Below are 23,423 nucleotides of genomic sequence, written 5' to 3'. Positions count from 1 at the left end.
GCACAAGGGCACCTGCCCCTAGGGCAGCAGAGCCTACTATTCCGATTGTAGCTACGATGGGGACAAACAGGGGGACCCTCTTAACTCGAGGGGAGGGTTGTGGCAGGAAGTTAGAATCTCCCCCATATAGATAAACTTGGGGAATGATATAGGCACTAACACAAATATCAGGGTTTATGGGGGCTATGCATTTCATGACTCCTCTTGTACAAGCAAACCATAGCCCTTCCTGAGCCTTTAGAATCTCAGGTTCCTCCTCTTGTATGGGGGTCTGCTTCTGCATATATATATAGCTGGTACAATAATTCTCATATAATGTGGAAGAAAAGTTAGCTAGGACGTAGCACGTCCCGTTTCCATGAAAATCTGCTAATTTTAAAGTGGTCTCTTGGTGACACTCTGGCATGTGATACGGATAATTATCCTTGGTCACCTTGATGGGTTCTGAGGAAGTTTCCGTGGTATTTGCTCCTATTCCCACAAAAAAGGGAGGCCTTGGGCTGAGGCATAACCAGCATGACTCGGTCAGCATTGGCTGAGTATTATTCAGGAAGGGAAAAAGTCTATCTAGGAGGTTTAAGGTGTCATCCTCTTGCCCGGGGGCTCTTGGGCGTCCCTCAGACCTGGGTCCCCTAGTGGGCTCGTCTGGGTACCCGTCGGTACCCTGTGCACTAGCAGGGGCCGTCTCGTTCCTTCCTAGCTCACTCCCTGATTTCTCAGGAGTCGGCCCCTTTCCCAAAGAGACTATTTGTACCGGCGGAGGCCGTGTTGACAGGGGTAGCCCTCCTCCTAGACCTTTTAACAGGGGGCTGCTCGCGAGGGGTATCCTACGTATGGTAAAGAAGGCCCCTGGGTCTGCTCCTGGTACATAGAGCCTAATTCCCCAGGTACGTCCTTTAACCCATTCCGAGTCATGCGGGTGCAAGACGGTGAAGGTGACCGTCTGGCTGCGAGAAATTATAGTGCCCCCACCTGCCCATCTCCTTTGTTCTCGGTGGACAGCGATGTGAGGGTCCTTCCCTCCTCCCGGACTCCACCCCCCGTCCGTCAGGGTCTCACATCCCCAGGCTTTACAATAGAAGTCCGTATGGGATCCGCAAGTGCGGCGCTGCCCTGAGGGGGGTTCCGGGCAGGCATAGAAGGGGGCAAATTGCAAGGCCGTCTTGAAACTATCATATTGGTTGGCGAACGACCACAAGGGTCGAGTGTCCTCATACTCCTCCTCAAAGAGTTCTGATAAATTTATTCTGAGTGAAACTATCCTCTCGCCCCATGTTTGGTTCTTGGCAAGTACAGTTCCATCCCTCGTCCTTATTAACACCCATTCCCGGAGTTCATACCCGCTCGTTTCCCAATTTAGTCCAATCAATATTAAGAGCGGGTAAAAGAGAGCCGGAGAGGCTTTCCTGGGTCCTGTCGAACTCTCCATGGTTTTTCTTCACTGGGGTCCTGAGCTGGCTTAACGTGGGAGAGGTGTATCCAGTAGGGTTTCTCAGCCACCCGAACGGCAGTCGGGGTGCTTAGCAGTACCTGGAATGGCCCGATCCACCTGGGTTCAAGGCTTCCTCGCCGGTGGTTCAGGATCCATACCCATTGACCGGGGTTCAGTGTCCTTAGTTCGCTAGCACCGCCTCTTTCATTTGCCTCCTTTTCCTCCCTTCATAGGCTCCGGATTTCTTCTCTGAGGGCCTGCAGTGCCTGTAAGGACTTTAGAAAGTTATGATTAGAGGCCTCCATCTCCTCTCTAGTCAGCTTGGGCACTAGTGGCACAGGCTGCCCGTACATGATTTCATAAGGCGTCCACCCTCTTGTGTACGGGGTACATCGAGCCCTAAATAAGGCGAAGGGGAGCAATTCTACCCAGTTCTCCCCGAGCTCCTCCTTTAATTTAATTAATGTTTCCTTCAAGGTCCGATTCATTCTCTCTACCTGCCCTGAGCTTTGGGGTCTATACACACAGTGCAATTTCCAGGTTATGCCCAATCTCCCGGCTAGGTTTTGGGATATTTGGGATACAAAGGCAGGCCCGTTATCTGATCCAATCGCCACGGGAATGCCATATCTGGGAATTATTTCTCGGACTAAGATTTTCCCTACCGTGGCTGCCGTTTCACCCTTTGTGGGGAAGGCCTCCACCCAGCCCGAGAAGGTGTCTACTAGAACTAAGAGGTATTTGTATCCCGATTTCCCTTTTGACATTTCAGTGAAGTCAACCTCCCAGATCTCTCCAGGGGCATTTCCCTTATGCCTGATAAATTGAGGGCATTTTTGATTCTGCGCGTTTACCCTGGCGCATGTCTGGCATCTGGACACTACAGACTCTATAACCTCCCTTAGATTAGGAGCCCTGTAATATTTTAATATTAACTTTTCTAGTTTTCCCTGCCCTAGGTGTGAGCTCGCATGCATTTCTCGGACTACATGGGTTAGCACTCCCTGGGGCAGGTAAAGCCTGTCATCTGGGAGCACCATCCAACCTCCTTTGTCTACCTTTCCCCCTAGCCTCCTCCCTTCTACTTCCTCTCCCTTACTATAGGTAGGCGGGGAAGGTAGCACTGGGGTAGGCACCATGGGGAGTACTCCTGCAGCCTCCTCTCCCGCCGCCTCTTTGGCCGCCAGGTCAGCCAGGGCGTTACCCCTCGCCACGGGGTCACTTCCTCTCTGGTGCCCTCGGCAGTGAATGATGGCTACCTTCTTGGGCATCCACAGCGCATCCAGCAGTTCTAGGATTTCCTGGCGATTCTTGATTTCCTTACCTCCAGCCATCAGTAGCCCGCGCTCCCGGTAGATGGCCCCATGCACATGGGCTGTTGCAAAAGCATACCTGCTGTCCGTGTAAATGTTGACCGTCCTTCCCTCGGCCATCCGGAGGGCTTGGGTGAGCGCGACCAACTCTGCTCTCTGGGCCGATGTCCCCTTGGGCAGAGCTTGTTTCCACACTACTTCATCCGCCGTCGTCACTGCCGCTCCAGCATACCTGTGTCCATTACTTACAAAACTGCTCCCATCCGTGAACCAAGTCAGATCAGCACCTTCATAGGCCTGGTCCCGCAGGTCAGGCCGTGTTCCGGCTACCGTTTCCAGGACATGGGAGCAGCAATGAGTCACTCCCAATTCGGGGACTGGTAGCAAGGTGGCCGGGTTCAGGGCAGTCGTCTTAAGGAATCTGACAGCCGGGGGGTTCAGGAGCTGTGCCTGATATTGGGTCAGTCGTGCGTTGGTCAACCAACGACCAGGCGGTGCACGGAGTACTTGCTCGACATAGTGTTCCCCCGACTACTTGGATGTCTTGCCCCAAGGTTAGCTTACTCGCCTCCTTCACCAGGACTGAGGTAGCCGCTATGGCCCTCAGGCAGGCTGGCCATCCTGATGCCACCGGGTCTAATTTCTTTGACAGGTAGGCCACCGGTCTTTTCCAAGGGCCCAGGGTTTGGCTCAACACTCCTAAGGCCATTCCTTGTTTTTCTGCCACATAGAGGAGGAACGGTTTGGCTGGATCGGGCAAGGCCAATGCCGGGGCCGAGACAAGAGCTTCCTTCAGGGCCCGAAACGCCTTCCGCCCCTCCTCAGTCCAGGCAAACTCAGTCTCTTTCCCCTTTGTCATGTCGTAGAGGGGCTGTGCAAGCCTGGCGTACCCCAGGATCCAGAGCCTACAGTATCCCACGGCTCCTAGAAATTCTCTCACCTGCCGTTTGGTGATTGGCTCTGGTATCCCTAGGATAGTCTGGACCCTTAGCTCAGATAAGGTTCTTAATCCTCCGCTCAGGTCATACCCCAGGTAGCTTACCTTGGTAGACACGATTTGTGCCTTCTTGGCTGAGACCCTGTATCCCAGCCTCTCGAGCTCCCTCAACAAGTCCTCTGTTGCTTGTTCGCAATCACTGGCGTGGGACGCAGCCACGAGAAGGTCGTCTACGTACTGTAGGAGTACTACCTCGGGGTGTTTTCTCCTGTACTCTTGTAGATCCTGGCTGAGAGCCTCGTTAAAAATGGTAGGGGAATTTTTAAAGCCCTGGGGCAGCCTTGTCCAGGTGTACTGACCTCCCAGGCCATGCTCAGGGTCATTCCATTCAAAGGCAAAAATTTCCTGGCTCTGGGGTGCCAGTGGGATGGAAAAGAATGCATCCTTTAAGTCTAAGACCGAGTAGTATTTGTGGGTGGGAGACAAAGCACTCAAAAGCGTATAAGGATTTGGCACTGTGGGATGTATTGTCTCTACCCGGGCATTCACTTCCCTTAAGTCTTGTACAGGGCGGAAATCAGATGTCCCAGGTTTCTGCACAGGCAGCAGGGGAGTATTCCAGGGGGACTGGCACTTCTTCAGAATTCCAGCGGCCAGTGACCGCAGCAAGTGCTTAGCTATCCCCTTCTTGGCTCTGGCGGGAATCGGATACTGCCTGATTCGCACTGGGGTGGCTGTACTCAATAACTGGACTACCACTGGCGCCTGATGTACTGCCAGTCCTGGGGGGTTGGTCTCTGCCCATACCCCAGGTATCTTTTCCCAGAGTGCCTGGGGAACTCCAGTGGAATGAGGCTCGGCCTCACTCACAGCTAGCAGGTACTCTTCCGACAGGGGAACAGTAACTTCTAAGCTGGGGTTCCCCTTCTCTTCCTCGGGTGTCTTGAACACTATGGAGGCTTGCAACTTTTGAAGTAAGTCCCTTCCTAGCAGAGGGTAGGGGCAATCCGGTATAATCAGAAAAGAGTGAGTGATTGTCCCTTTTCCAAGGTCCGTAATTCTCGCACTTGTCCAAGGATAAGTCTCTGATTTCCCGGTGGCCCCTATAATTTTGGCTGTCTCCTTTTCTAGTTTTCCTTGGGGCTGCTTCAGGACAGAAAAGGTGGCTCCCGTGTCGACTAGGAAATCAACTGGTCTTCCTTCGACTGTCAAGGTGACCATGGGCTCCCGGGAGCCAATGCTTATGGAGCCCTGGCCCCGTCAGTCCAGGGTCTGCAGGAGCACCCCAGGGGTCCCCCTTAGCTCCTCCATCCCCTTCCTCTTGGGGCATTCCCTCTTCCAGTGCCCCTTCTCCTTGCAGATGGCGCACTGATCCCTCTCTAGCCGGGCTCCCCTCCTCTCTCTGTTCCCCCTACCGGGGTTCCCTCTGGGTGCACCTCCTTTCCTCTGCGCCGCTATCAAAATTTTTGCTACTTCCCTAGCCTTCCCAACCTCTGGGTCATCCCTGTTGACACATACCTTTTGGGCTATTTCTAGCAGTTTACTGATATTCTCTCCCTCAAATCCCTCATCTTCTGCAATTTCCTCCTTATGTCCGTGGCTGATTGCGTGACAAAGGCTATGTTTACGAGTCTCCTATTCTCCCTTGCCTCTGGGTCTAATGGGGTATATACCCTCTACGCCTCCATTAATCTTTCCAGGAACGCGCCAGGGGTCTCGTCTCGTCCCTGCACTACCTCACTCACCTTCCCAAAATTTGTGGGCTTGCGGGCTGCTGCCCGCAATCCCCTCAGAAGAGCTCGGGGGTACTGCGGAAGTGCCTCCCTTCCCCCTCCAGTGTTCGGATCCCAATGCGGGGGATGGAGGGGAGTATTTCCTCCAACTCCCTTCTTCCTCCCGCTGTCCCTTCTTCCTCCCCCATAACCGCCTTCCCTGCTTCCCTCAGGATCCTTTCCCTTTCCTCAGACGTAAACAGGGTCTGCAATATCTGCTGGCAATCATCCCATGTGGGCTGGTGGGTCCGGAATATAGTTTCCAGTAGGGAAATCGAGCCCTGGGGTTTCTCAGAGAATGGGGGGTTCTGGTGTTTCCAATTGTATAGATCACTCGTGGAAAAGGGGACATAGATTAGCCTAGGAGGCGCCCTAGGGGCGTCCGGGGCCGTGGGCGCCTCTCGGAGCGGTAGCAGGGTCGGCTCTCTAGAGTCCGGAGCGCGCCGGCCTTTCTGTCCCTCACCACTGTAAGAGGTCCCTCCCCGGGTGTGGGGCGGACTAACAATTTCCCCGGATTGCTCGGAGGAATCGGGTGCCGCCTGGGCGGGATACGGCGGTGGGGCGTTAACAGGATCTAAGGGGTCCTCCGGCCGGCCTGGCAGGACTGGATACGGCCGGTTCCCTTCAGGTCCCGATGACGGCTGGGGCTCAGCACTCCCCCTTCTGCTATTTCCTTGGGGGCCTCTCTTCTCGCCCGATCCAGGGGCTAGGCACACCGCTCTGCCCCTCCTGTTTGTCCCTGCCTGCCCTTGGCTGCACTTCCGGACGTAGCCCGGCCTATCCGTGGCAATATCCGTCCAGACATTGATGTAGATTTGCTGGTCCGGATGAGGCACCACGTAGGTGACTCGTTGGACCGAGAAACAAATTGGCAAGTGGAAAGTTCCCTCAGTCGGCCACCCAACATTAAAGGTGGGCCACTCAAGCTGGCAGAACGCTCGGAGGGCCTCCGGGTCGGGAGGACTCCCTCCATAGCGCTCCGCCCGCTTTCTGAAATCAGAGAAGTTTTTCAAGATGCAATCCAAAGGTGAACCCTCGACCGCTCCCGTGGATCCCCCTTGTCCCGTGTCTTTACGTATGTGGGTCCAAAGATCGTGACTTATGAGACCGAGGAGGGTCAAGATTAAACACGCGGCCAGGCTCCACACTACTCTCTCACTTACGCCGTTCACTCTTCGGCCGGCCTCACACACGCACATTTAGGAGACGACTCAGACAGACGGGAACGATTAAAGCACTTTCACTTTCGCCCGCCTGGCCTCTCCTCTCGCGAGGGACTTGGGTCTGTCTTAGCTAAGGCTGCCCAAGTAGAATCCGGGTTACCTCCCAGCCGTTATGCCATATGACAGACCGAGGACCCGCAGGTTGGGGCTCACTCAGACTCCGTAGGCTCGCTGTCCCGTGGAGTCACACAGACAGGCACTCGCTCACTCACACGGCACTTTCGCATGCGCTCCCGTACCCGTTTCTTCCCGCGCTGCGCACCAAAACCGACCTCAGGCGACCCTGTCGCGACTCCCGAGGGCGTCCCCTCCTTGGGAGCCCCCTGGGTGGACTGCTGGTGACGTCTCACCTACCACCTCAGGGCTGCAAAGGCTAGCCTTTCCTTCCCCTTAAGAGAATTCTCGGTTTAACTCACCCAACTCGAGCTGGTCCCTTTGATTCCCGTCCTTTTACCCCACAAAAGGGGGAATCTCGCTGGGGCCTCCAAATGTTATGATCCCCGCAAGTATGAGCTCAGGAATTAGAGTTTGATCACACACTCTTTATTATTTGGCCAAGTTTTACCTGCGCAGGGGCCACCTTTCCCTCGAAAGGAAAAAGGCGCGCCGCTGTAAGGGTACACGGGTTTTTATAAGCAGAGCAAGCAAGCAAGATACAAGGGCCAAGCAAGATACAAGGGCGAGAAGTGGCAGTTAGTGATAGGCAGCTTCTTTCTTTTTTTTTTTTGCTGATTAGGTTCAAGGCTGTTACTGGGCCCCCTACTCTGTCTTTCTCTGGTCAGGATGTTTATCTGAGGCAAGGCTCAACCGTTGCCCTATGCCTTCTCCTCATTCTTGTCGACTCTGGCCCAGCTGCATGGGGGCTGCACCCTGATATGTTTTTCTTGGTATTAGTTTCTCCCTTATCCTCAGCTCTGACCCTGCTTTTACCGGCTGTTTATCTGAGTCAAGGCTCAGCCGTTGTCCTATCTTGTTATTAAGGGGGGCTCTAATTCTTCCCTTCATCTTGGGGTATTGTTTGTTCTAGTTTCTTGTTTCGGCCCAGGCTTGACCTAGTGTTAAAGTTTGGCCCCTTCAATAATGACGACTACCAAGGGTATAATAATGGGTATAATAGTCCTGTGTATAATATGCACAAGAACGTGGGTGCACATTATACATCACAAAATATGCTAATATAATAGACTATTTTTTAGAGAAGTTTGTTTTACAGAAAAATTGAGCAGAAAGTAGAGTTTCCATAGATACCCTATAACCCCTCAGTTTCCCCTTAACATCTTGCTCCGTATGGTACCCTTATTACAATTAACGACTTTATATTGATCCAGTGTTATTAACTGAGGCCCGTAGTTTACATTAGGGTCCACTCCTTGCGTTGTGCATTCTGTGGGTTTTGCCAAATACACAATGCCATCGGCGGGAAGGACATTTTTTTCCTTCTCCCCTCTAGGTTCTTTGGTTGGTCTGATAATTCAAAGAGCATAAGACAGATTCACAGGAGAAAAACAAATGTAGTTCCGTGCGTGCTGGAGCAAACAGTAGGAACACGGAGGCACCCCGGGGCGAGGAGCGTGGGTTCTGGCCCCCGACCTGTCTGCGTGGAGACGGCCGCTGAGAGGAGGCGTGAGCTGGGGAAAGGAGCGAGGAGCGGAGGGCGCGCCCTCCCTGGAGGCCTGCGTTCCGCGTATCCGGAAGGAGGAGCGCGGCCGGCCGCCGGCCTACGGGAAGAGCGAGCGCTGGTGGGCAGTGGGAGCTGACCCGCCCCCCCCCCGCCCCCCGCTCCGTCGCCCAGCGCCCTGGGCTAGTTCTCGACCCGGGTTTCTTCGCCCAGGTTAGAGTACGCGTGGCAGAGGGCAGCGACGAGGACGACGCGAACTGCTGCGAGGGCGGAGTGCAGCTCCGCCTCTGGCACCTGGTGTTCAACAAATATTGGCTGTTTTTACCCCGGGCCACGGTGGCGGTGGTTTTCCCGCTTCTGCCCGGTTCCGGGAGGGGGGCGAGGAAGAGCCCCTCCTGCTAGAGAAAACCTGGAAGACCACGTGGCCCCGATGATCAAAACCTCGCTCCGTCGCCTTAGCGGGCTCCAGCGGAAAACCGGCGCGTCCGCAAACGTCGGCCCCGCCCCTCCTCGTTCCGACAGGCGGCCTCCACCGGGTTCCCCCCGCCGCGCAGGAACCCCAGCGGTGCGCTGGCCAGACCGGGCCCCCGACAACCGGGACCCCGCGGCCGTTCTCCCGTCCCTCCTCCGCCGCCGCCGCGGGAAGGGCGCCCTTCCCGCGGCGGAGGGATAACCTCTCCCCGGGTCTGTGCGCGCGCCCCGCGGCAGAGCCTTGGCTTCTCATCAACGGAGAAACGTCCTTCAGTCTCTCCCGTCCTAAAAAGGCACGTTCCGTACGCCTTCTGGAAACTGCCCTCTCTCCTTCCGCGCACAGCCACGCTCGCCCTCGCGCACGTCCCCACGACTGGCCAAGCCGGGCTCGGCCCGCCTCGTGCCTCTGGCCCTGTGCTCACACGGTCACCGGCTAGCTAGCGGTCGAAGTGCACCTCCCCCGCCCCCGCCCTTGGGGTCTCACGGCTCTGCTCTCGCTTCGCTTCTCAAGAACATTTGGTGTTTCTTGGTTTCCGGTTCCCTTTTGTCAGGGTCTTGTGATTTCACACGCGCTTGCTGTTCTGTCTCTCTGACCGTTTGCGCGAGCTCCATTGCAGACCCACTCACTGCTTGTCACGTAAATGTCGGGGTCCCCCACTGCTTCATCTCCTGCCTCTTTTTTCTCATTTGAGCTCTCATGGTCTCCTCCCCTCCCTGAGTGCATTAGCTGTTATTTATGCCGATGGCCCCCAAGCTGTCTTCAGCCTAGATCTCTCTCCCGATACCCAGCTTTTACACCCACCACACATACTGGCCAAAGTCCCCGGTTATCCTGCTCCTCAGTTGGAGAGTCTGGTTCTAGGCACGAGTCCTATGTGTGACCTTTCATTCCCACCCCCAGGCACCTGGAGGACTTTGCTCCGCAGGCCTCCTATGGGAACTGCCCGCCCCCGCCCCCCACAGCAGGTGGGGCGCAGAGCAGAACAGTGCCGGTTTCTAGGCCGACCTGCAGTCAGGAACTCGGGCTCCACGGGGCCAGCCGCGCCCACGTGCGCGTGCCTGCATTCCAGGCCCTGGGTCAGAGGCCCCAGCTGGAAACCGTGGTAACTGGCGTTCCTGCTGCCTGTCCTCCCCAGGCCCAATAAGCAGAGGCAGGGACCGAATCTCTACCGGCGCTTTATTCCAACAGCCGGCGAGCTCAGGAGATGGCGGGTTTGTGCCCTCACAGGCCCTCTGACCCTTCCTTTCAAGCCAGGCTTTTTATAAGGAGCAAAATGTGTCGGTAAGGGATTTGGAATTCAGGAAAGAAGTCAATCGGTAAAAGCGGCCGTCTGGAGATTTCCGTAACTGTGTAGAGCAGGACCAATAAAGTGGCGTTGGTCTGTTCAAGACAGCATGACACATAAAACAAGATGGTGTCACTCATGTCAACCAAGGTGGCTGTCGGTCAGCCGTGACACTTTGGTTCAAGAGGGAGACTACTGAAGTCATGCTAGACATGTCTGGCAAGGAGACACACCCGACACCTGTCCACGTGCTCAGAGCAGACACAGCTTGAGACTAACATCCTTTGATCCGCTGACCAGTGATTTTCTATCTGTGTCCTGTGTCCTGGGTGATTTTCTTTATCTGTGTCCTGGGCAGCGGGATGTCTCTTCCTGGACCACAAGGGTGCAGAGAGCGTCTCGATCGCTGGTGGTCTCCCCTGGAGCACAGAGGCCGAATCACTGTGTGTCCGGGAGCCGGGCGGCTGTACCTGCAGTTCCTGAAGCAACAGCATGTCACATGCGTTCACAGGCTTATTAACTATGACCCGAAACCACAATTTCCCACTCTTGAGTTTCCCCCAACAAGCTGGGGCCCCCCCTCCCCTGCGAGTCAGCCCCTTGGCACACCTAGCCCGTCTCCCAGACCACCCCCCACAGTTCATCGACCCTTTGGTTCAGGGGTCTCGGGCCGAGAGGAGGTCTCACCATCCGTGCCGTGCCACTGCTAACCCTGTTTCCAAACCGCTGCTTTCCAAACCTGCCCGCGCAGTCTGCGGGGAGGAGGGAACCCTGGGAAGGCGCGCTTGTCCTATTCCTCTGGCTCTTGTCCTAGTGAGCTGGCTGTCTGGGCACTTGATTACTTGACACCATTCGGGGGCCCTTTGCATTGGAAAACTTGTGTCTCTTCAGCAGAAGGAAATGGGGTTTGTGGGGCTTCCAGAATCTGTGTGTTTATTTTTTTCATTGTTTATAAAATTATTGACCATTATTTCTTCTAATTCTTGTTCTTTCCCGCCTTCTCTTTCTCCTCTTTCCAGATGCGCGTACATTCGGTTGCTGAAGTCGTGCCATAGCGCACTGATACTGGGCGTTTGCCAGTCTGGTTTTCCTCCTCATCTTTCACTTCGGATAGTTTCTGTTGCTGCGTCATCCGATTCCCGGATCGCGATCTGTTCGTCTACAGGGTCGAATCTGCTTTTAAACCTAATTCAGCATATTTTTCAGGCATTGTAGGTATTTTCATCTCTAGAATTTTGAGTTGGATCCTTTTAAAAATATATTTCTCTACCTTCTTGAACATATACAATGTGATTTTAATAACTTTTAATGTGCCAATGTATTATTCTATCTGTTATTTCTATTAATTTATTTTTCTTCTAACGTTGGGTTGCATTTTCCTGCCTCTTTGCATGTAATTTTTGATCGGATGCCAGACATCGTACATTTTAAATGGGTGAGCGCTTGAAATGCCTGTGTTCCTATACATATGGTTGCGTTTTGTTCTGAGATGCAGTTAAGTTATATGGAAATAGTTTGGTTCTTTTGTTACCAGAGAGGGAGCAGCCGGGAGCAGGCTCTTGACTTTGTGTAGGGAAGGTTTCACAATACGACTCTGGGTGATTTGGGGTGGACGTTTACTAAAGCTGGGGACAGTGCAAAAAAGGAAGGACTAAGCGTAGAGAAAGCAACAGGAGAGAGCCTAGGCGGGGCTCTGCTTTGGTTCCCGAGAAAAGTTACAGGAAAGGAGTGAGCCGAGGCGGGGCTGCCGTCAGCCCAGTCAGCTCCCTGGGAAGTCAGAGGAAAAGGGGGCCTCAGAGGCAGGGTCAGAGGGGGAGGCCGGGGCAGCCGCCGCGGCCCTGGCTGCCAGTCTTGTGGGAACCCTTAGAGTCTGGGCGGGAGTAGGAGGCTCATGCCTGGGTAGGGCAGGGCAGGGCAGGCTCTAGGGCCAGCCGGAACCTCAGGGGCCTTTGCCCTGAGGGCTTTTTATCTTTTTTTTTTTTTCCCTGTGAGTGAGACTCTTAGGACAGGGTTTCAGCCAAATATTCATCCCCTTTCCAGGTGCGTTTTAAATACGCTGACGCATCAAAATGAGCGCACAGGGGAGACTGGGATGAGTCTCTGGTCTGCTTCGCTGTTTTCTTCTCCCTTGGGTCTGTCTGGCTTTCAATGGGGTTTTTGTTATTTGCTCTGCTGACTTCCTCTGTCCTTGGCTTTGGCTGGCACAAATGGCATTAATGGGTCTCTGTTTTCTCTCTCCCAGACCAGAGGGATTTAAGCCGTGTATCCTCCGGTCGGGGAGGAGAGGCGTAACCCGATTGCTCTCCAGTGTCCTTGGTCAGGGGAGATGAGGGCTCACGGGTCACCAGCCGGCTACTAGTTGCTCAGGCCCGTTGGGCAGGTTCAGGCCTCTCACTCCAGGTGCCCCTTCCCTTCCCCAGGAAGTTCTTTTGCTTCCCACTCCCCTGCCTCGCTTACAAGGCTTACTTTTGTTGGATGGGACCAGGCGAGTATTTCGTGTTGGAGCTAAATTTGCCCCGCTTTTGAGGTCATGTCCTTCCGACTCTCCATGGATGAGTTATGAGGTTTTCCATTCTGGCTCGTGAGCCCTTCCCGCTGGGTATGAGCCCCTGGCATTGGGCTCCCCCTCCCAACTGGTTCTTGCTCTGGTCTCAAGTCCCCTGACACACATGCTCGGGTCAGTATTTAGCCACATACTTGAGGGAGACTTTCAGTAGATCTCCGGAGCTTGCTCTCAGGGTCCAGCTCTCTCCTCCCTGGTTCGCTGCCCGGAAAAACCCCGCTGCTGCGCCCCTTTGGACCCCTAGCTCCACCTCGGCGGCTCGCAGCGGGCTGAGTGCCTGCCGTTGAGCAGAGGGAGGCCAGGCAGCTTCGCAGCGCGGCAGTGAGGAAAAATATGCAGTGCCTAGTAGGTCATAGATAATATAATGTTTTATATGCATACATATTCTGCCAGAAGGTCACCATCATTGTGCTATTTTTTAGATCCTTCCTCCTCTCCATTTTCTCTGCTCCCTCCTTTATAGTAGAAAGTTGCTCTTGCTTGATTGACCTTTGGTGTCTCTCGTTCTGTTTTTGTTCTTTATGTCTTTGTATTTTTGCACTTGATTGTGAAGAACTTTCTTGACCTTTTGAAAAATTTTTATTTCTGCAATTATGTGTTTAATTTTCACAAGCACTGTCTCACTGTGATTGCTCTTGTTTTGTAAAGTAGCATCTTGTTCTTGTTTTCTGGATGCACGAACACATCAGGCTGTGCAGGATTTGGGCTTTTCTGGCCTGCTTGTCTTCTCACCGTTCTTTCTCTTCAAGAGTAAATTTGTTCTATTTGCTTCTCTTTGTCTTCTCTTTTAGGCTGTTTGTTTTTCTCCTTGTCTAGTAAACTTCAAGTGCCCATTTATATTTAAAAGGACACAGGTTTTAAAAAAAAATTAAAAACCACGTAAAATGATCCTTGGGCATCATTACTGATGTCTTATTTAGTAGAGCAAGTTGTTTCTGGGTTGGAGGTAATAAAAGGTTATGAGCCCCAAGAGTAGGCTCTTCTCAGTACAACTGCCCAGGCTACCGCGTGGCAAGTGTAAGGCTGAGTCGTATGTACCCCCGCTCCCCACCCCCATCTCTTATCTCATTTCCGTCATTCGCAAAGCTTACTTGCTGCTTCAGCAATAAACCGAAACAAAATTCCATGCTGAGCGGCGACTGAGTCCTCATTTCCCATCCTCAGACTCAGACTTCATGGCTGGTCTCGTGTGTACGGATGCTTTCTGTGACCCTTCCATGACACCTGGGATCCGCATGACCTGTCTGGGGACAGCAGCCTGCATCTGCCGCCGGCAAGCGCAGCCCTTTTGTCGGATGCAGGCCGGAGGTCTTAGCAACGGCGCGTGGGGACATGGGCGCTGCCGCTCGCGTCCCCGTGGCCCGGGCATTTCGGAGGAACGCGCTCTGCACCGCTGCTGAGCGTCTCCTGGATTCAGGACACTCACCTGCGTTGACACCTGGCTTCTTAGAAGTCTTCCCTTGCTTGTATCGTCTCCCTCTACCCTAGTGCTGTCCCTACGTCTCTGAGAAAAGCCACACGCTCTCACGTACCATCTCGGGATCTTCTCCTGGGAAGGAGGCAAGTGCCCACGGAGGGGACTGTGGGCCAGAGGTTGGCGCGCTTCCCCTGGCGGCCTTCTAGCCAGGGCGCCGCCCTCCGCTCCCCGAGGCTCCCGAGGGGGGGCGGCAATGAAGGTGGGTCTCACCCCGGTGTTTCCTGTACTGTGTTGCCGCTCCTGGTGGCCAGAGGGACTTACAGGCCGCAGGCGGCGGGTCTGCCCTCCGACTGGTGACCCGCAGCGAACACAGGCCTGCAGGGCCGGCTGCCGTGAGAGCCGCTTCTGCGGCCGCGGGGTCCGTGCCTGCCCGCCTGTGCCGCGACTGGGAGCTTTTTCACTCCTGCGCACGGAGAAAGTGCCGGCAGCATGGAAACCTGCTCGTGTTGCCCTCACTTGACAGTATGCGTATCCTTGAAGGGATGGCGTCTCCCTCTGGCGGGGGCCGGAGGGCTTGTTAAAACAGATCCAAACCCAGGCCTCGCTCCTAGAGTTTTGGGCCAGGGCCTGGGCTGGGGCCAGAGAGTCTGCATGTCTAGGTTCTAGGTGATGGCTCTTGTCCAAGAAACACACTTGGAAAACCATCGCTTTGAGGAATTTGGATGTTCTTCTCATGCCAGCTGAGATGACTATCCAGTACCTTAGCATCTCTGCTCCTTTCTTGGAATCTTCTGATACAGTTGACCTATGCAGTTACCCATGCGACGGTATTGTATCTGATGGACTGTCGAAGTTACTTGCTGGTGATGGCAGGATGTTTAGAATTTTCTATTTATGTAGTTATCCTTGGGTGAGCTTCTTCCATGTTAGCAGTTCGCCTACCCCAGTAAAATATTAGCCTGCTTCATTTAGTTTTAAACACAATTAGCAATCTCATTCTTTTCCAACGTAACAGTTAACACACCCACATATATTACAGATACAGTGCAGTGTCTGTCCAAAGCAATGAGGTTCGCAATCTCTCAGGACACTCCTCTGCATGCATAAAGTGACGCATTCTACACGCATAAAGCCTTATGCTTTGAAGGCAACGCTCAGATCTCTTCCTTAACTCAGGTGCATTTGCATTGTGATTTCTGGAAATGAGAACAAGGTCCCCGAGGAATCTGTGGGCCGCAGTGTGTCCCGGAAATGAGGAGATGGAGTTGAGGGTGGAGCCGAGAAGGGAGGGAGACGCCGGCTGAGAGGCCGTGGCGGCCGTCGCGGCCGTGGCGAGCCGGGAGGGCTGCACCAGAGCCTCCGTGTGTGTGCGGGAGCTCGGAGCGCCAGGCAGGCAGGAGAGGTTGAGCAGAGGGCAGGCCGGGCGCTGTGGTGGGGCCGGGGGCGGGGAGCAAAGTGTGGGGCGGGAAGCACACCCCTGGCACCGGAAGCGGCAGAGGCGTAGCGATAGCTCCCTGAGCGCATCCTTAACGCTGGGGAAGCAGAATTGTCTCTGATAGCCCTTAATCAGGAACCCTGCTTTGATAGTCTCTACAAAACATCAAGGCATTCACTGGCTGTGTTGAAGAGCAAAATGTGGAAAAGAAGGCTAGAGGCTCTTTTATATGAAACATCTCGGCCACGGGGAGCCGGGTCTGTCTTGCTTACGCCGCCGTTCATGCCATCTTCCATGTCACCTTTATTGCAAATGTCTTTGGTTTACTAACAGTTTAGAAGCAGAAGGGAGAAATAAGGCTTTGAGGGGAAATGTGATGTAGCTGATGACCAATATGGAAGGCCAGTTTGTTCTTGGAAAGGAAATTTGCCTGATACATTGTAAATGAACACACTCTGGTACTCACTCCACCCCTGTAAGCTATGCCCTGGATCCTTATTTAATTCCCCGTTGCAGGGAACATGCTTTTGCTCATCAGAAATACTGCATTCTAGGTTTACCTTTATCGTTAGAGACCCGCTCAAAAGACATCACCTAAAACCACCCATGTGTTCAGACAGATGCACGGAGGAGCAAAAGGCACCCCCACCCCCAGCACACAATTCAAGCCCAGTTAGCCACCGGGGGCGCTTTTTGGGAGGTGTCTTCTTTCTCAGGGTCCACACACATGATGTGGACGAAGCCAGACAGGAAATGTCTTGCACTGTACGATTCCACTTCTATGAACTCTGCCCAGAACAAGTAAATTCAGAGAAGCAGGAAGCAGATTGGTTGTTTCCAGGAAGTGGGGATAGGGCGTCTGAGGCGTGATTATGTAAAGGGTGAGGATTTTCTTTTGGGGCAATGCACACGATGAGCAGCTTGGTCTGGGGGGTGGTCGCACAGCATCGTGACTGTGCCAAGTGTCACTGAACTGCACACTTTAAAGTGGTTAATTTCATGTTCTGTGAGTTTCAACTCAGTTAAAAAAATAAATAAAAAATATTGGCATGTGGGATTGAAATATCATGTGAGGTTTTTTTCTCCGATGGTGGGCACTCAGCTCCGGGAGCCCCAGGCAGTGCCGTGGGGGCTTCCTGCAGTGTCTCTCCACCTGAGAGGCAGCCAGCGCCCCCCCACCCTGCGAGGACCCCCACTGGGCCGTGGCCCGTGCTACAGACAGCAGCTGAGTGTCTTGGGCGGGAGACGGGGAGCAGGGGGTAGAATCGCTACCATAAAGTCTGCAGTAGAGGATGAAGGGGAGAGAATCGATGTGGAAGTGTTGAAATTTCCACGTGGGGAGAAAAGACGGTGTAAACGTCCTGGTTATGGGCACAGATACAACCTAACCACAAGCTGAACGATGCGGGAAGGCTTACGCCCGCTGATGCCACCTCGTGTACCTATAGTGTCTGAGAACCAGGCAGATGGTTCTCCCTGCAGCAGCACGGCCGCTGTGGGAGGGGCCAGGAGACCTGGGCTCCTGTGCGAGCCTGCCGCCAAGTGCCCCTGGCCTGGGGCCTTCACGTACGCACACACGCGTGTGGCAAACCCACCTTGAGCACCTGGCAAGCGCCGTACGCTGTTCTAAGGCCTGGGGAACCCGCCCTGAACAGGACGCACGCTCAGCATCTCTACCTGCAGGGAGCCTGCAGTCTGAGCAAATCAGCTGATCAAATGCGCGTCGAACTGCCTGGAAACAATATAATGTCGAGGAATGAGCATGTGCTATGTATGACAAAGAAGCCGGGCCAGGGACAGCGAGAAGATGCCAGCAGAGAGGAGACACTGCGGCAGGAAGGCGGTGAGGTGGTGGGAGGGCCACGTCCGCAGGGAGCACCCGGCAGCGGCATCGGGAGGAGCAGGTGCAGCGGCATCGGGAGGAGCAGGTGCGAAGGCCCTGGAGGGGCGTGTGCCCCATCCCAGCTCAGCCTGGGGAGGACCGAGCAGTGGGGGCGGGGGCGGCTGCGGGCCAGAGAGCCTGCCGCCCACGGAGGGAGGGTGGATGCTCCCCAAACGCGGTGGGAGGCCACTGCAGAGGTTTTAGCCAAGATGGGAACTTAGGTCTCAAAATCACCGCTGTGTAAAGATTCGAAAGTGGGGCGCGGGGAACGGGGAAGTGGAGAAACCCGCTGGGAAGTGACCGCAGTCACCCGGGGGCGGGCCGGGGCCAGGGCGGATGCCGCGGGGTGGGCGCACTGAGTCGTGTTTTGAAGGGGAGGTGCACACATCTTGATGGTGGGTTGTACTCTGTGGTGGAAGAGGGCCGAGGAGCCATGGGTGCCGCTGAGATTTTGGCCAGGCCCCCGGCTCTCGGCGCCTAGGAGTCTAACAGGACAAGGGAGAGCGCACAGAAAAGGAAGTGCGAAACCTCAGTTTACCCGTCTGTTGAAGACACGCAGCTGAGGTCGGCGATGAGGAGCCAACGAGGCCCTGCGCACACCCTGAGGGCAGGGGGACCCCTAGTTCTCTTTTTCTGGAAGAGCGAGCCTGCCTCGCCGGGCCAGGCTCCTGAGGCTCCCAGAGAAGGGCTCGGCCAGCGCCTGGGTGGGGCCTGGGACCCAGACCACAGGCTGGGCCCAGAGCGACACTCGCAACAGATGTCCACGCAAGAGCTGCACCAGAGCGTCTACAGCAGCTTTATCCCGAACTGCCAGAGCTCGAAGCAGCGAAACACCCTTCAGTTGTGAATGAATAAGTTACCCTGGGGGTACATCCACATGAGGGAGTCTCGGGCAGTGCTGAAATGAGCCTGAAGCTGTAGCAAGGCAGGGAGGGTGCCTGAGTGCGCATGGCCCAGGGAGAGGAGCCTGTCTGCAAAGACTGCCCACCATGTGATCACAACTGTTCGACGTGTGGGGAAGGGCAGAAGCAGGGAGACCGTGGCAGGATCCGTGGTCGCCAGGGCTTGAGGGGAGCACTGCGGACGCTGAGGGCAGGGAAGCTTTCCTGTGTGAACAGCAGCGGGGGATACATCTGTCAGGGGTGAAACCTCATGCCGCTGCAGGCTTTGGTTGCTGGCGACAGGTGAGTGTTGGTGCATCCGTGGTAACAAAGGGACCACAGGCCGAGGGCTGGTGGTCTTGGGGGAGGCTGTCTGGGGGCAGGAGCGGTCGGTGGGAGCTCTCAGGAGTCTCGCTCAATTTTGCTGTGAATCTAAAACTGTTCTAAAAAATAGTCTATGAATTTTTTGAAAAATGCTAATTACCTTGAGGCAGAGCCTCGTGGGCCCTGCTATTCCTTGGGGTGCCCCCACCCCTGTGGGCATGCAGCTTCTGTTTTTTACTTTAACTGTCTGATCGAACGGTTTTTCGTATATTCACAGAGTTGCGGAGCCATCACCACTGGCTCTAGAGCATCCTACCAGTCCCCCAGAAAACCCTATACCTTCGGCAGTTACCCTTCATTTTCCTCCAGCTCCCAGCTCTGGCAACCGCTAAGCTGCTTCCTGTGTCTTCTGCGCGTTTCCTATGATAGGAATGATTCCAATATGCGGCCTTGGCGGCTGGCTTCCTCCATGTAGCATCATGCTTCAAGGTTCATTTGTGTTGTATCATGCATCAATTCTTCATTTCTTTTAATGCCAACCAATATTCCATTGAATGCATAGACCACATTTTATTTATTCATTTGTCTCTTGATGGATATTGGGGTTATTTCTACATTTTAGCGATTATGAATAACAGACCTGTGAACATTTATGTACAAGTTTTTGTATGGACAGATGTTCTCATTTGTCTTCAATATATACCTACATAGGGAACTGCCGAATCATATGGTAATTCTGTTTAGCCTTTTAAGGAACGGCCAGACTGTTTTCAGAAGGGGCTGCGCCATTTTACAGTCCCACCAGCAGTGAAGGAGAGCTCCGATTTCTCTGCGTCCTTGCCACACTTGTGGTCACCTGTCGCTTTCACACGCCGTCCTGTGGGGCAAACTGCGCCCCTTGGTGGCTAGGAGTGTTGAGCGACTTCCCACGTGCCCCTTGCCCGTCTGTGTGGCTTCACTGGAGCGGCGCCCATTCAGATCCTTTGCCCTTTTTTAAAATTGGGTTATTTGTTTTTTTATCCCCTTTGAGACTCTTGAAAGCTCTGGATCTTCTACCCAGGACAACACATACAAGACCTCAGGCTAGGCCACGCGGGCTCTGGAACCAGCCTCCGGGGCTGACCCGGCACGGAATCAGCGGGCGAACCCGGGCGGGGAGAGGCCGAGGCCGCCCGCGCCCGCTCCCGCCCGGCTCCCCGTGATGCTGCTCGCTCCCATTTCAGTAATTTCAGAGACACGCTAAGTCATGGCCTGTGTTTAAAGAGTTAATAATTAACTCTTTCCGTTCACATTCTTCTTAGATAACTGCTACATCAAAGACATGAGTTTTACAAACCAGAGCTCCCCGCACATTTTAACAGATGAAAAACTTCATCAAAGTCTTCCCAATGAAACCTTGATGAAAATTACAAGCCAAATTAAGATACTCCTCAGCCACAGGAAAAGATGGCGTACAGCCATTTGCAGCAACATGGATGGACCATGGGAATATCATGCTAAGTGAAATACGTCAGTCAGAAAAAGCTAAGACCCATGTGACTTCACTCATATGTAGGATATAAAATGGAAACTCATGGATGCAGACAACAGTGCGTGGTGGCCAGAGCGGGGAGTAAGTGGTAAAGGGGGTCAAACATACGGTCACGGGAGGAGATGTGACTTTGGGTCCTGGGCACAGAGGGCAACGGGCGGAGCATGCACCATAGAAACGCACATTACAACTTTACGGTCATATTAACCAGTGTCACGCCAATAAATTTAATTAAATTTATTGTACCCACACTACAAAAATAAAGTGCTTCGAACACTTTAAAAATCTCACATACATGAATATGTTGCTTGGAAGTTGTTCAATATAAATCCCTGAAATGCTTTTATTTTCTTTGCAAAAATGCCCGTTGTCATGGATCCGAAGTCGCTTCTCCCTGAACTCCGTTCTCACTCTTTTCCCCCCTCGTTTTCGTACTGCCCCCCGCCCCCCGCGCCCCCGCGCCGCCCCCGGGGCGGAGTCCTTCCCACTGCCCCCTGACACCGCCCCCCAATCCGCCGCGCCCTGGGCCCGCAGGCTCCCTGCACGGAGCGCACCTGCGGAGCCTTTCATTCTCACACCTGGGTCCGGGCCCGGGTTCGGCCACGGCGGGGGCTGGCGGGGTGGGGAGGGGGGTTGGCGGGGTGGGGAGGGGGGCAGCAGCCTGAGACAGGAGGGTGGGGGGCCGTGAGGTGGGCTCCCTTCGTGCAGGGTCTGGGCGGGCTGGCTCTGTCCCTCCACCGAAGGCGGCGACCCTGCCGCGGGCCCTGCCCTCTCAGCGGCAGTGGCTCCTCCCTCGTCTGCAGGCCTAGGGCCGGGAAGGCCCCTCGCGCCTCACGCCACTGTGCCCGCCTTGCTGGTCTCCCCTAACCCTGCCCGCCCCCGTGCTGTCAACGGTCCCTTCATTCCAGGCTCCGCCGCCGCCCCGCTGGGGGCCCTGACGGGACCGTGCGGACAGGGCGGGCAGGCAGGCGCGGTCAGCAGGTGACGCTGGGGCCTGGGCCGGGGCCGGGGCCGGGAGCTCACACCCACGCTCGCGTTCGCGCCCGGTCCTGACAGCGCAGAGCGGGCTCTGCCTTTTCGGGGTGGCCGTTGCCCTTTCCAGGAGGAGCCGCCCCGGTCATGAGCTCTGTGCAGCCAGTCCCGCGTTGGTTTTTTGCGCCCTTCGTGTTGTGATCCGTTGGACAGTGACGTCGTTGGCCCGTCCTGCCGGGCAAGCGCGCAGCCGGTGAGACGGTGCGTCTCATTAGGCGCGCGCTCAGGGCGCGAGCTCCGCGAGCCGCTTTGCAGCTGCTTGTTTTCAGAACGGCCTGGTTTGGGTCGGCCTTTAATTACAGTCAGTTCCGTTGACTAAAACTGTGGTTTTTCTTCCCGTTGACCACTGCGACGAGCCTTGGAGAGGCCTCTTCCCCTCCAGGGCTGGCCCTGGGCCCGCGCAGGCCCTCGGGTGCCCGTGGCTCCCTGGACGGGCTGCGCAGGCAAGATCGGCCCTTCCGGACAGCCTGCTTGGGGCCCGCGGGAGCTGCTCAGGGGCCCCTCGGCGACCGAGGGAGGCGCGGAGGAGGACGCAGCCACGATTCCCCAGCGAGGCCTTTCCCGGACAGGCTGTCTGTCCTGAGGGGACAGTGGCTGGGATTTTCCTCGTGGATTTTGCCACCTGATATGGTGTCTGAAAAGCAGGTCCATAATATTCACTGTACAAGTTACCCCACCCATAGAAAGAAATGAGGTTCTTTTGTTCAAAACCAACCGTTCAATAATCAATCCTAGACATTAATTTTTTTCTGGTGACTCAGAATTAACCTTAGTGGTTTTTGGTTCACTGACTCTTGCTTCTTTCCTTTCTCTGGAAATGCAATCACTCTTTGTCTCTATCTGTGCCGTCATCTCCTCGTGCACTATCATTTCTCCAACCCCATCGGCAGGCTCTGCAATCACAGCTGCAGGCGCTGCGAGGCCGGGCGGCGGTGCGGAGTCGGGCGGCTTCGCCTTTTGCTGCAGGCGTGCCTGGCTCCCCCTTCCCGGTGCGTCGTTGGTCTTGGCTCTGTGCTGTGCGCCCAGTGGGCTCTGAGTCTGTGGCCTTCCTTCCAGGCCTGCGGAAGTGAGTCCGCGGGGCGTCTGCGCTTGCAGACATTCTCGGCAACTTCTTTAACTAACACCAAGATGCATGGATACACCTAGGCCACAGGGGTTTATCAATAGATATATATATATTTATGTATATCTATATCTTAACTTCCCCTCTCTGCATCTGTTTGCTGAGGCTGCCATTGCAAAGTCCCACCGCTGGGCTGGTCCAACAAGACATTTACTTTCTCTTCTAGAGGCTGGAAGTCAGAAACCGAGGTGCCAACAGGGCGGGCTCCTCCGGGGGCCGCCTTCCTTGGCCGGCGGACAGTCCCCGTCCCCTTGAGTCCTCGCAGGGCCTTTTCTTTCATCGACATAACACCGGCCAAAACTGTAGAGCATTTATATGTGGTGACAGTTGCAGGGGAGCAAGATCTCAAATGCGTCAGGGACTGACAGTGCGCAGCTCGTGTGTGTGTGTGTGTGTGTGTGTGTGTGTACACAAACATATTTACGTATGTTCTCACCTGAGGACATATTTTCATTGCTTTTTTTAAGAAAGAGAGGAAGGGAGAGGGAGAAAGGAAGAGGGAGAGCGAGAGAAACATCAGTGCAAGGAAGACACACGATTGGCCGCCTCCTGGGGGTCAGGACCCTTTTACAAGGGTGTTAACCTCGATGTACGGAAACGGTGCCCGGGGCTTGCTTGAGGCCAAGCGGGGGGTGCCTTTTACTGACGAAGGGCCAGGCCGGGAGCAGGACTGGCCACGGCGTCCCGCCCAGTCAGGGGTGCCGGGTCAGGCCCCCCGTGAGACGACGATCCACAGGACCCTTTGTTTTTCTCCGCACAGTCCGCTGTTGTTTTATGTGCATGCCCCACCTCACCCTTCGCTGCCCTCACGATGGGTGTTCTCTCCTTACCTTCCGTGTTGCCGATGAGAAAACTCGGGCGGGGAGATGTTCAAGGGCCTGCAGGGGTCGCTCAGGGAGCTGCGACAGAGCCCGGCCCCCCACGCAGGCCGGGCGGCGGCCCCCAGAGTGGGCGGCTCCCCTTGGCGTGAGCCTCCGAGGCCGTGGCTGCGAAAAGGCACCGCACGCCGTGTGGCTGGAGGCAGCGGGCGTGGGCTCCCCTGTGCCCTGGGGGCGAGACGCCTTCCTTGGCTCCACCGAGCTGACCAGGGTCTCGGCCGTGCGGCAGGCCCTGGGAGGCAGCCCCTCGGGAGGCTCCAGGACGGAGCCGCCGCTTGCCCGTGGCCTCGGCCGGCCCGTGGCTG

General features: G+C 55.2%; 1 protein-coding gene across 1 annotated transcript; it reads right to left on the bottom strand.

Moving 5' to 3' along the window:
* Nucleotides 1-326: 326 nt before the first annotated feature.
* On the bottom strand, nucleotides 327-11,184 carry LOC129073788 (uncharacterized). The gene is given in 7 exon segments (XM_054577445.1): nucleotides 327-3,273; nucleotides 3,275-5,128; nucleotides 5,227-5,591; nucleotides 5,594-6,444; nucleotides 6,831-6,931; nucleotides 10,740-10,804; nucleotides 11,082-11,184. Coding segments are annotated over 7 exon segments (5,241 nt in total). The 3' UTR covers nucleotides 327-1,371.
* Between the last annotated feature and the right edge of the window lie 12,239 nt (nucleotides 11,185-23,423).

This window comes from Pteronotus mesoamericanus, unplaced genomic scaffold, assembly GCF_021234165.1.
Source record: "Pteronotus mesoamericanus isolate MK-2021 breed Mesoamerican mustached bat unplaced genomic scaffold, CSHL_Meso_final contig_116, whole genome shotgun sequence".
Taxonomy (NCBI): Eukaryota; Metazoa; Chordata; class Mammalia; order Chiroptera; family Mormoopidae; genus Pteronotus; species Pteronotus mesoamericanus.
This window is presented reverse-complemented; position numbering and strand designations above follow the sequence as displayed.